This window comes from Dermochelys coriacea, chromosome 1 (assembly GCF_009764565.3).
Source record: "Dermochelys coriacea isolate rDerCor1 chromosome 1, rDerCor1.pri.v4, whole genome shotgun sequence".
Classification (NCBI taxonomy): Eukaryota; Metazoa; Chordata; order Testudines; family Dermochelyidae; genus Dermochelys; species Dermochelys coriacea.
This window is the reverse complement of record NC_050068.2, coordinates 249,488,382-249,501,541: the sequence shown is the minus strand read 5'-3', so window position 1 is coordinate 249,501,541 and position 13,160 is coordinate 249,488,382. Positions and strand designations below refer to the sequence as shown.

At 42.0% G+C, this 13,160-nt stretch overlaps 1 protein-coding gene across 2 annotated transcripts in view; it reads right to left on the bottom strand.

Moving 5' to 3' along the window:
• KDM7A (lysine demethylase 7A) overlaps positions 1-13,160 on the bottom strand; it is a 97,959-nt gene that overhangs the window by 66,055 nt on the left and 18,744 nt on the right. For both annotated transcript variants that reach the window (XM_038415733.2, XM_043518863.1), the window contains exon 2: positions 8,145-8,230. In XM_038415733.2, the coding sequence (XP_038271661.1) occupies positions 8,145-8,230 (86 nt within the window). The remainder of the gene's footprint in view (positions 1-8,144; positions 8,231-13,160) is intronic.

The following is a 13,160-nucleotide window of genomic DNA, read 5'->3' as shown; positions in this document are numbered from 1 at the left end:
TACAAAGTGTACAGTGCTCACTTTATATTTATTTTTTATTACAAATATCTGTACTGTAAAAAAAAATAGTATTTTTCAATTACCTAATACAAGTACTGTAGTGCAATCTCTATCATGAAAGTTGAACTTACAAATATAGAATTACGTACAAAAAAAACTGCATTCAAAAATAAAACAATGTAAAATTTTAGAGCCTGCAAGTCCACTCAGTCCTATTTCTTGTTCAGACAATCGCTCAAACAAGCATGTTATCTCCTGCAAATGTAAAGGTTGCCCACTTCTTGTTCACATCACCTGAAAGTGAAAAGAGGTGTTCTCACAGCAGTGTTGCAGTCAGCGTTGCAAGATATTTACATGCCAGATGCACTAAAAATTCATATGTCCCTCCATGCTTCAACCACCATTCCAGGGCACATGCATCCATGGTGCTCACGTGTTCTGCTCGATAACAATCCAAAGCAGAGTGCACTGATGAATATTCATTTTCATTATCTGAATCAGATGCCACCAGCAGAAGGTAGATTTTCTTTTTTGGTGGTTCAGTTCTGTAGTTTCCGCATCGGAGTGTTGCTCTTAAGATATCTGAAAACATGCTCTGCACCCCGGCCTGATCAGATTTTGGAAGGCACCTGAGATTCTTAAATCTTTAGAAATCTCACATTGGTACCTTCTTTGCGTTTTGTCAAATCTACAGTAAAGTGTTCTTAAAATGAAGAACATGTGCTGGGTCATCATCCGAGACTACTAGAACATGAAATATATGGCAGAATGTGGGTAAAACAGCAGGGGACATACAATTCTCCCTCACGGAGTTCAGTCACAAATTTAATTAACACATTTTTTTAAACGAGTGTTGTCAGCCTGGAAGCATGTCCTCTGGAATGGTGGCCGAAGCATGAAGGGGCATACGAATGTTTACCATTACTGGTACATAAATACCTTGCAATGCCAGCCACAAAAAGTGCCATGCAAATGCCTGTTCTCACTTTCTGGTGACACTGTAAATAAGAAGAGGGCAGCATTATCTCCCGTAAGTGTAAACAAACCTCTTAGCGATTGGCTGAACAAGAAGTAGGACTGAGTGGACTTGTAGGCTCTGAAGTTTTACATTGTTTCGTTTAATAACTGCACTCAAAACAAAATAAAAAAATCTTCATTTGTAAATTGCACTTTCACAACAAAGATTGCACTACAGTACTTGTATGAGGTGAACTGAAAAATAAAGTATTTTGTTTATCATTTTTACAGTGCAAATATTTGTAATAAAACATTATATACACTTATTTCAATTACAACACAGAATACAATATATATGAAAAAAGAAAACATCCAAAATATTTAATAAATTTCAATTGGTATTCTATTGTTTAACAGTGCAATTAAACAGCGATTAATTTTTAAGTTAAATCGCCCAAGTTAACTGGGATTAATCGAAAGCCCTAGTTTTAACATTAGCACCAGTTAATGAAAGCCCAAATCAAGATTTCAGCTCAAACAAACAGAGGTGATGTGCTGAAGAATAGAGACTTCACCTATTGTGCCTAATAAATCTAGATGATTTACCCACTTGAAACAATGTGAAGCAATTAAGATCATTTTTACTCTACATCATCTTCTCTTTCAAAGGATTTCAAATGCAAAGTTCACCCTTATCCTTACGTCATATTCCTGCAGTGGCGATCAGTGCAGGTACTTGAGCTGTAAGCCCCTTGATATAAGTGAGGGAGATAGAAATCTGCTCTAGCCTAATTTTTAGGCCTGACCCAGATCCAAGCCCATCCAAACCAAGACTGAGAGGGTCAGGTCATTTTCCAACCCGACCCTTCCCCCAAAACCTAAGTCAGCACTGCCACCAACTCCTGCTTGTGGAGTCAGTTCTCCTCCTCCTGCCCAAAGAGTCAGTGCAGCAATGGATGAAAAGCCCGCTTCTGCAGTCTGCCACCCTCTGCTGTGTTGTGTATGGTGAGAAGTGCTGCAAGACCCGACACTTGTAGTTGGGTTCCACTGGGTTGAGGTTGGGTTGCAGGGCTCTAAGAAGGAGGCTGTCAGCTGAACATTCATGAGGCATACTTAAGTTTGGAACTTACCTCTCCTTGATCTGGCAGATCCAGGATTTATTAGCAGTCAAGGTAAATTACAAAGCCCATTTCCCTCCCCACCCAACCCCCAAAAACCTCCATCCATCCATAAATCACATCACATCACACTTTCAGAGATGGAGTGGGAAGAAAGTTGGAGGAGGTTGGTGGATATTTCCATGCATTATATTGTATTTTGATCCACAGGACAGGTGCACAGTGATGAAAGGTTAGAGAATTGATAAACATACCAGTGCAAAAAGGCATTTAACAAGGCTTTTAAGCCCTAAACCAAACATTGCTAATCCTGAAGCTATTTATATCCTATAAAAGAGATTAATTTTCCAAAACAATCAGGGCTGCAACAACTTTAACAACTCATCTCTAACGTTATTAATTGAGGAGCAGATGTCACACCCATACAGATCAGAAACACTCTTAGAAAAGGCAGGCAAAGATGGATTCTTAGCATGTAATCTCCATATGCCATTCAGAGAAAGGTCGGTTATCCAACCTCTCAGCAATCTTTCAAATATCCTCGGGGAATTGGCATGTGGGGTGGGGGGGGGGGGGGGGAATCAATGCTGATAAACTTTTAGAATAAAATTCAGAACTCCACCCAAAACATTTCCCTAGGTAAGAGCTTAACAAGAAAAGGGTTAGCCTTTAAAAAAAACCAAGACTACACCGTTATGTACATAAGTGTTTCACAAGATTTACTCTTTTCCATTCAATATTCTTTTCTCCATTATTAAAATGTTTTAATCATTATGCTCCAACATACATACCTCTTTGCTCTTAGGGCTGAATGAAAAGGGAAGAACCTGCTCCATCCGCTCTCGGCACAATTTAAATATGCTCACAAGAGGAAAACATATGCAGTTTGCCTCCAAAGAGGCTACTGTTTTCTTTTGATAGTAATTTGAATGCTCTTCATATTCTTTAAAAGCGAATTTAATCCCAAACTAGCCATTAAATTTCAGGAACAGGTACTGAGTTAATGATCCAGAGTATTTCATTTTGAACATTTTCTAGAGACCAAATAAAAGTCTGATAGGAGCTAGTTTCCCAGAAACCTAGGTTAAGAAATTATACCAACTTTACAGTACACAGGAGTCATCCCTTTGGGAGGATGAACCCAAAATATTTAAAACCCATCACGTAGTAAGAATCAAACGGCATAACAAAGTATGTTGTATACCAAAACTCCTGTGTGACATGCTGACAAAGTTCAAAAGTTATCAAGCACGGCAATCAAGCTCTGAGTCTAGGGAGTATTAGGTGAACCCTGCAGTAGGATGAATTTATGAGCCTTTACTTCAAACACTATTTGATCACCTTTGAAACTCCTCCCTGCCCACTTCCTGTCTCAGCAAAATTGTAATACAAATGCAAAAAATACAAACCCTGATATCTACCTCTCCTATTAATTTATAAAAAAATATAAATGTGTGATTAAACACGAACCCCACACATACATCCTTAGAGAGCTGCAAAACTAGGGTTCCATCTTAATTCTGTTCTTGCAAAGAAATATGGGAATGATACTATAGTCAGTATAACTGATCCCATAATAATATGGCCACATAGCTTAATTTTAGATGTAATTTTGGCAATATTTCCCCTTATCAAAATTTACTGTGCCACTTAATTTATAATCCATGAAGACCCAGTCAGGAGATAGCAAAGAAAAACAAAACCACAGAGAAAACGTGTGAAATAAATCCAGCTGCTCAGAACAGATTCAATTTTGCCAATCCATGACCAGAAATCCCTGTTTATCTGCAGGCGAAACATATATAGGCGACCCATTGTACACAAACTTGAGCTTGGGAGGGTACAGCATGTAGAACTTATCCTTTATTTTTCAGGGCTGAACCACAGTTCACTATTTGATGGGAATCCAGAAGACAACAGGTCATGCTGATTTTCATCTTGCCTTCTTTTGGAGAAGAGATTGAATATTCAGGGAAAATCAAGGAACTGAAGATGCCTTCAGTGCCTACTAGCAGACAGACAATCTTCAGATTTTTGCTTTCCGTGTATCTTTTCTAACTCTTCAAGGTACTTGGCTGTTCTGGTAACCTGTGCTTTTAACTGGCTCAGCTCTTGGCAAAGATGTGTGATGCTATCTATAGCTATCATCACTAACTTAAGTTGCAACCAAAATGATTCCTTGCTTTTCTACTTGCTCAGGAAATCTGTCACTGAGGTTTGCAAGTAACCTATCAAGGAATGAAGTGAAGTCTTTCATCTTTCCACTTATGACCTGCACCACAAATGGATCCAATGAAGAGGGAATGGATGGAGAAGAAGTCTCTGCTGGCACTGTGTTTGAATGATGGTTTCTTTTGCAATTCCTAGGAGATTTAGGCTAATTCTTATGAGATTTAGGTTCACATACGGATATGTGGGGATGTGTTTATAAATCAGGAAGCTGGAATGGAGACAGGCAATGAGAAAAATTACAAAGATGTAAGAGGATAGTGTGACACTGCACCCCATATTCTTCACAGTAATATTATATGATTATGACATAATCAGACCCACTTTGGCCTTTGGGATCAAAAAATAGTGGGAGTAAAACCCTTTTCCCCTTAAGTGCAGAGGAACTTCCTTTACCGCTCCACACCTGCAGAAGGCCCTGCACCTCCTGAGCAAGTAGATGCTCGTGAGAAGGATCCCTGAAGAGCGACGGGGAGGAAAAACTGGAGGAAAACTCCCTGCTACTGTGCGGAGGACCCACTGGTCTGATGTTATAGAGACCCAGGCAGGGAGGAAAGGAGACAGGCGGTTGGAAAAAAACAGGGATGCTGGATCCAAGACACAGGCTGGAAGATCATGCTCGAGCACACCCTCAAAATGCCTGCTTATTACCCAGTTGGGTGCGGATACAGCTCGAGTGAGCTGAGGCGCCTAGCTGATGGCCTTGCCAGCGCTTATAGCCCCTGACCTTTTTTACAGAAGAACTCTGAACTGGAAGGGCCCACAAACCTGTGGGACTATTGCGGCTTGAACTGCTTTCTCGTGGGCAACCAGGGTGTACAGGCAACACCGAGCACGAAGGGGCCCTAGAGTCCTTTAGGCCGTGCAACTTGCTGTCTGTTCTGCAAACAGCGCCAAGCTGTCGAAGGGGAGGTCCTGGATGGACTGCCGAATCTCTGCCACGAAGCCGAGGCCATAGACCAGGCCGTGGAGTCTGCCGCATCTGAAGCCACTTGGAGGGCTGTCCTGACTACCGCTCTGCCCGCCTCCAGAATAGCCAGGAATTCCATCCTGGGCTCTTCAGGCAGCGAGTCTATGAACTTGGCCATGGACTGCCAGATGTTATGATTATAGTGGCCAATTAGGGCCTGATGTTTGGCCACTCTTAGCTGGAGGCTGGCCATAGAATAAATCTTTCTACCAAAAAGATCAAGCCTCCTTATTCTTAGGGGTCGATCCCGGTGGGCCTGGTCTATCATGCTCCTTGGCTGCTGACAGTGCCAGTGAGCTTGGGGCGGGGGGGTATGTACAGGTATTCAAACCCCTTAGCGGAGACATAGTACTCTCGCTCCACCCACTTGGGCGGGGGGGGGTGGGGCAGGCAGGATGGGCTTTGCCAAAAGGCCTGGCTCAGTTTCACAACTCCCTCGTGTACTGGTAATTCCACCTTCAAGGAGGCTGCTGCACTCAGCACGTTGAACAGGGAATCTTGAAGGCTCCACCAGCAACTCTGCTTCCAGTCCGAGGTTCAATGCCACCCTCTTCAAAAGTTGCTGGTGGGCTTGTGTGTCAAACTGAGGAACCATGTGAGAGGGCCCTGGTATCGCCTCGTCAGTCGAAGATAATGAGGAGACAGGTATAGATGGGCCTGGTAACTCCACTGCCTCTGACAGGGGAGCTTCAACTGGAGCTGGCTGTCCCTGGGGAGCTTTCTCTGATTCCACTTACAAGCCAGGGGGTGGGAGGGAGACTGTGGCTGACCACCTTTCTGATGCTTCTGAGACGGACCAATGCCCCTGCGATGGTTGGGGAAATACCCCGGGTTCCACAGATGTCAGGGGTTGGCCATGCCCAGGAGTTCCACAGGTGTTGGGGTTGGTCATTGGCCCTGGGGCCATGCAGCCCCTGGGGGCCCAGAAAGAAATGCCGATGCCCCCAGCGGGTGGCCTTGGCCTGCAGGCAGGTCTTACTCCTCACTTTTAGAGCCCGAGCAAGGGGAGGCTTGTCTGGGGGGGACCAGAACGGGACTGATGTTGCCTGTCTACCCCGTTCCCGTCGGCTCTCTCCGTGGACCTCTGCTGGGGAGCTGTACCAGGCCCATGTCTCTCGGTGCTGTGATTGACACTTCACGCAATGAGAACGGTGCTGCTCCGTGGACCGGGAGCAAGAGGATCGATGTCTTAGAGACCATCAACACACACACGGAGATCTGTACCGACAAACTGGAGATTCGGATGCTCCAGGCACCAGAACTCTGGGGACTGGCGACACGTGTCCAAGAGTCTACACCAGACTGCCAGCGATCAACGCCAGGGTCCCGGTGAACACTGCCTGCAGATGGGGGAACAATGCCAGGAACTTAGCATCCGGGGCTAGTGGTGCTGTTCAGGCGAGAGCTGGTGGGGCATCCCCTGCACAGACAGAGACTGCTGGAAGGGTCCCAGGGCAGGTTTTCCCCCCTTGAACGGGGCACCCCAGTAGCTGGCGTGGACAGCACCAGAAGGGACAATATGTCTGTAGCAACCTGAAAGACCTCCGGCATGGACAGCACTGCCGAGTGCCTCTGCCGCTTTTTGGGGTGGCGGGCAGGGATTGAAGGGGGCTCGACAGCTCAGTAGGCCACAGTCCAGAGCGAAAGAGCTGCCCCTTGTGGGTCTTTTATCTCCTCCAGCTCTCTCCTTCCCTTCACAGGAAGCAGGAAAATGCCCTCTTCCAGCCTCTCTGCTTTTTTAGCCGGTACTGGGGATGGGACTGTGAGGTTGGTGCCGGCGGTGTGCTCAGCACTGAGGCTGCAGTTCTCAGAGCAGAGTCCGATCTAGTCGGCTCCGATGTCAGTGCGAGGGCTGACTCCATAAGGAGCGCTCAAAGACGAATGTCCCACTCCTTTTTAGTTTATGGCCTGAAGCTCTTAGATGCGACACTGGTCGCTCACATTGGTTCCCCCAAGCACTTTAGGCAGCATTTATGGGGATCACTGACTGGCATACGTTTCTTGCAGCAGTCACAAGGCTTGAAGCCTAGGGACTAGTGCATGACCCATCCCTAGGCTAAGTTCTGTCTCAGATTAACCAACTATTACTAACTCTAACACTACTGGAACTATAATAGTATACAAGTTTTTAACAACTATATACAAAAAGTTCACAACTAGACACAGCTGAGAGATGTAAGCTTGCTGAGGCAAGGAGATGTTCCAGCACCATCACAGGCGGTAAGAAGGAACTGAGGGAAGGGGGAGCTGACAGCACCTCTTATACCACCGCATACGCACACCACTCCAGACAGTGTCAGAGCCAGTCCCCTACAGATATCTCAGAGGGAAAAAATTCCGGCACCGGCACGTGTGACAAGCACTCACACCTACAACGGAATGGACATGAGCAATCACTTGAATAAGAATGCCTTGTTTTTATAGTGTGGTCCTTTAGGATTTTGTCAGTTTTCACTTCCCTGCTATATTCACCAGTGTCCAATGAAACCTGAGAAGAATGATGCACCATCGTTGCCTACACTCAAGTCACCACCGTCCTCTCTCCCCTACAACTCAGTTTTGTTTTCTTCAAACTCCAGTCACAATCCAAATATTCAGTTAAATTTCTCTGGGTTTGATCTTTAGTTGTGGTTTACATTATGGGATAATGACAGTTAGGAAAAAAGTCTTTAGGTGCTCTAACCCAATTTATCTCTGCCGTGCATCATGTGAACCTCCCCAGACTACTTTTTAAAAACTTAGAATTAGCCATAAATAGCCTGTTACATTTTGAATGTCCTTCCCAACAATTTTTTCCCAGTTCCAGGTTGGAGACTGAACATACATAATCATTTACACCCTTGATCTTTGTCTGAGCATTCAGTACTTACTTAAGGATGGTCCATGAAGAACTGCACAGTTGGGACAGTGGTACAGATCAATGTCAACAGCATGGTGCTCCTCTACTTTGACACAGCTGAAAAGAAAAAAATTGTTTTCAATGCTCATGAGAATAAAAAAAAAAGTCTCAAGAGTCCAAGTCCTTTTATTTTCCTCTCTATCCCGCCCCCTCCCAAAAAAAATGTTAAGTCTAGCACCATTTACCAGACCATACTGCAGCTCTACGCAGTCAGAACTACATACATTAAGACTCCACTCTAAAGCCAAACTATGTGTGTCACTTTCAGCATCTATACAGCTACTTTAACAATATGCAAATCAAAGTTTAATTGGGAAAACCATTAAAGTATCTGATAAAAAGTAACCAGATGGAAGTAAATTCCACAGTGTAACTACACAAATGCTTTGATCTTAATTACAAGAAGCAGGGTGTGCAAGGTAATTAAAGCAAAGCCAGAAAAAATGTATTACTCAAGTCTAAATGCTGGTAGTTTACAGAAGACATTATGGAAGCTTTGTTGCTTCCCATGTGGCAATGCATGTCTTCGGTAGCATACTGTACATAAAAAAAATTTTTTAAAACACACAACCACTATTCTCTCAAACATCAAAGGGAAATAAAGTATACTATTCATTTTTCCTCATACCTTCCCTTGCAACAGCACCTAACAGTGACCACACTAAGTGTATTCTTCTGCTCTGCAAAACATATGCATCCTTTTGAATAAGCAAACTTTTTTTTATCACGCTTGTTATAAAATACCTACAATTAGGCCAGTTAAAAAATAAATAAATAATTTGGCCCAAATATTACAGCAGGTTAGTTCCTCTCTTAGTAAGATTACACCAACATATATGGATGGCTATAAAAACCCAACAAGGTTGGAAAAGGTCAGTTTTTCTATTCAAGATAGCTGGATATGAAATGAAGTATCGATAGTGGTATTTTGCAGGTTTTGCATCACTAGAGATTAATGATTTAGAAAAGCAGTGTTTATATAGAATTTTCTCAAGACAAATTTTATTGTTTAAATACTCTTTTTGCTAAGAGGCATCCAAAGTTTGACAGAATTCCTCACGTGAAAATATGTGACTTGTTCATAAATAATGATGAAAGATTAAAGAACGGTTTTTATATCATAAATAGGGCCCTACCAAATTCATGGTCCATTTTGGTCAATTTCACAGTCCTAGGATTTTAAAAGTCGTAAATTTCATGATTACAGATATTTAAATCTGAAATTTCACAATGTTGTAATTATACGGGTCCTGACACAAAAAGGAGCTGGAGTGGGGGGGTGTCGCGGTACTGCTTCTCTTACTTCTGCGCTGGTGCTGGTGGCAGCGCTACCTTCAAAGCTGGGTAGCTGGAGAGCAGCGGCTGCTGGCTGGGAGCCCAGCGCTGAAGGCAGATCCACCACGAGCAGTAGCACAGAATTAAGGATGGCATGGTATGGTATTGCCACCCTTATTCTGCGCTGCTGCCTTCAGAGCTGGGCACCTGGCCAACAGCAACCTCTCCAGACATCCAGCTCTGAAGGCAGCACAGAAATAAGGGTGACAATACTTCAACTGCCCTAAAATAACCTTGGGATACCCCTCCCTGCAACTTCATTTTGGGTCAGGACCCCCACTTTGAGAAACACTGTTCTCCCCTGTGAAATCTGTGTAGTATAAAGTAAACACACAAAGAAACAGATTTCACGGTCCATGACACGTTTTTCAGGTCCGTGAATTTGGTAGGGCACTAATCATAAAAGTTTACAAAACAGACAAGACTGAACATTCATATTAATAAATCCAATTCAAACAGATAATTACCAATACTATTGCCATGTAAATTAGACCCCAAGCCATAACAGACCCAAGATCGACAGCAAATTGGTTAAAAAAAGGCAAAGCTCGCGTGCTATATCCGACTTGTCAAGAAGAGTGCGCTCTTCAGTGACATCCACTGCCGTCTAGGTATCTTTTATCACATTTAGTCACAAGTGTTTATATATGGTAGCATGAGAAGTCAGTTAAAATGTTTGTATTCACGGAACACAACTAATGAACTCTGCATCAAAGTTGAACTGCTCTGCATTCAAAATAAATAGTTGTATTTACACAAATGTTTATTTTATTGTCTATAATAATACATTAGAAGTGGTCTAAAGATAAAATAGAAATGCTATTAAGTGTAACAAGAAAATATTAAATGCTCCCACTGACCACATAAAGAAGATTTATCATATATAACCTTTTATAAAAATACGTAGGTCTCATTGGGTAATTTCACAGCTATCAAAAATCTCAACCAGATTATTAAAAGATGATCTCCCCCATGCCTTAAATTGTGATAGAGTTTTAAGATGGGTTTCAGAGTAGCAGCCGTGTTAGTCTGTATTCGCAAAAAGAAAAGGAGCACTTGTTGCACCTTAGAGACTAACAAATTTATTTGAGCATAAGCTTTTGTGAAGTGAGCTGTAGCTCACGAAAGCTTATGCTCAAATAAATTTATTAGTCTCTGAGGTGCCACAGGTACTCCTTTAGTTTTAAGATGATTTCAGAAGGTACATTTTTCATTTTTATTTTTATTATAAAGGACAAACTTAAAAAAATCTTTAAAAATACCATATATATTAAAAGAACGCCATGAAACTCTTTAATTCACTAGAATTGAGAGCCACAAGTCAAACTCCTTCCAGACAGCATCAGTCTAAACCAAAGGCCAATCTGCCACTGACTATTGCCATAGAAAACTTTTCTAAGTGCACCACAAAGTATCCACAATCTTCGTACAACATGTACACTCAAACTTTAAGGCCAGAAGGGACCATCATGATCATCTAGTCCAGCGGTTCTCAACCTGCGGTCCAATTAGCACACAGCTGGAGCCCACCCATGCTGCAGAGGAAGGTAAAGAAACCCAGGGTCTGACAATCTGAGCGGGGGGAAATTCCAACCCAAATATAGCAATCAGTTAGACTCTGAGCATGTGGAAAATACCCACCAGACACACACCTATGAAAGTATTCCCTGTAGTAACTCAGGGCCCTCTTCATATAGTGTCCCATCACCAGCCATTGAAAATATTTGCTGCCCTCTATCGCAGATCAGCTACCTGCCATTGTAGGCTGTCTCATCATACCATCCTCCTCCATAAACGTATCAAGCTAAGCTAAGGGGGTTTTTTATCCTCCACTACTCCCACTGGAAGGCAGTTCCAGAAAGAAAACAGGTAAGAAAACATGTACACAAAACGTTTGAGGATACCAAACATTCAACCCTTTTTTTTCCCCAAACCCCACTCCTATTCAGTTTCTCCTCTCCTTTCCCATCCAAAAAAGAGCTTTAAAAGCTGTTTAACACTAATATTTGACTACAGAAATGAAGTACAAAACTGAAGTTTCAAGGCAGTTAAATGGAGTCTCCATGAGGTGTTTGCAAAGTGAAACAGTAGAACTGTACCTGTAACAACTGATTATAAATATACCTTCCCACCACCACCAATATAATCCTTTCCAAATAAGTAATATTAGCTAGGGGTTTATATAGAGGTTGTTTTGGGTTTGTTTGGTTTTTTGTACAATGAAGAGAACCTTAAAACAAAATGATTTAACCTCACATAAAAGTGTATAGAATGCATATTAAATAAAACTAATTTTGAAGGGGCTTTAAAATAAATTTTAAAAATGATACCTCCACAGGATTTTCTCTCTCCAAAAGATGCTTTTATAAAACAGAAATAAAATCCCCATTTTAGCTACTTTGTGCTTGCAATAGTTATGTACGTGTTAAAGATCAATACCATACCTTTTTAAATACAAGGTATTATTGTTAATTTTCAAACTATCGCAAATCAAAACAAATTTCTACAAATTTACTATAGAAAAGGTTTTTATATTAAACAGGTTTTGCAAATAATTGCATTATATTTTGACTAAAACATGGCCTACAGTTCCTATGCTCAGTTTTGTCTCTAGGTTGCACATGCCAACTAAACACTTATACATTAGTTGTACCTTTATTTGCAGTACCAGCTTTCAACTACTGCAAAATAAGCAAAGAATAACCCTTCCCACTCCTTGTCCGAGAAAAGAATGCCAATGTGAGCATTTTTATCCAGGGGAATGGGAGTGGAGATACCAAATCAGTTTGGCAGATCCCATGGAAGTCTGGTTAGTCATTAATTCAAGTCAACTGTCTCCAAGTGTCAATAGGACGCCAAGTAAGCAAAATCTGAAGATTAAGACAACAGAAAGTGCTAAAGATGTCACTGTCCCAATCCACCAAATGGCTCTGGAGATATTCTGTAAGCAGAAAGTGTTCTGTTTAAGTCACAATTTGTCACTCCTTCAGGGAGCAAAATTAAACAAATCAAAAGATTTTAGAACTTGGGTTGCAGATGAAGACTGAGAAACAGATTGAAAATGTCATCAGATACAAACATTTCCTTCTGTAGAGAAAAAACAAGCTGAAAAAATGAACTGTATTTGAAGACTAGTCTAAATAACTAAGACAGATCATTAATATTCAGAGAGTAAAACTAAGTCATTTAAACTTTAGATCCAAGATAAAACTGACTGACAAGAAAGTAGCCTTAGACACAAAGGATCCCAAAGATGTTCGTTTTTATATCACTCTACTAAGAATTGACCAAACTGAATTTTCTTTTGTGAAAAGAGGAACCAATAGTCATCCATTATATTCCAGTGTCATTCCAATACTACATTATTAGTAAACAAAGATAAGAATGGGCATACTAGATCCATCTAGCCCAGTATCCTCTCTTCCAACAGTGGCCAGCACCTGGTGTTTCAGAGGGAATGAACAGAACAGGTAATCATCAAGTGATCCATCCCTTGTCACCCATTCCTAGCTTCTGGCAAACAGAGGCTAGGGACACCATCCCTGCCCATCCTGGCTAATAGCCATTGACGGACCTATCCTCCATGAACTTATCTAGTTCTTTTTTGAACCCTGTTATTGTCTTAGCCGTTACAACATCCTCTGGCAAAGAG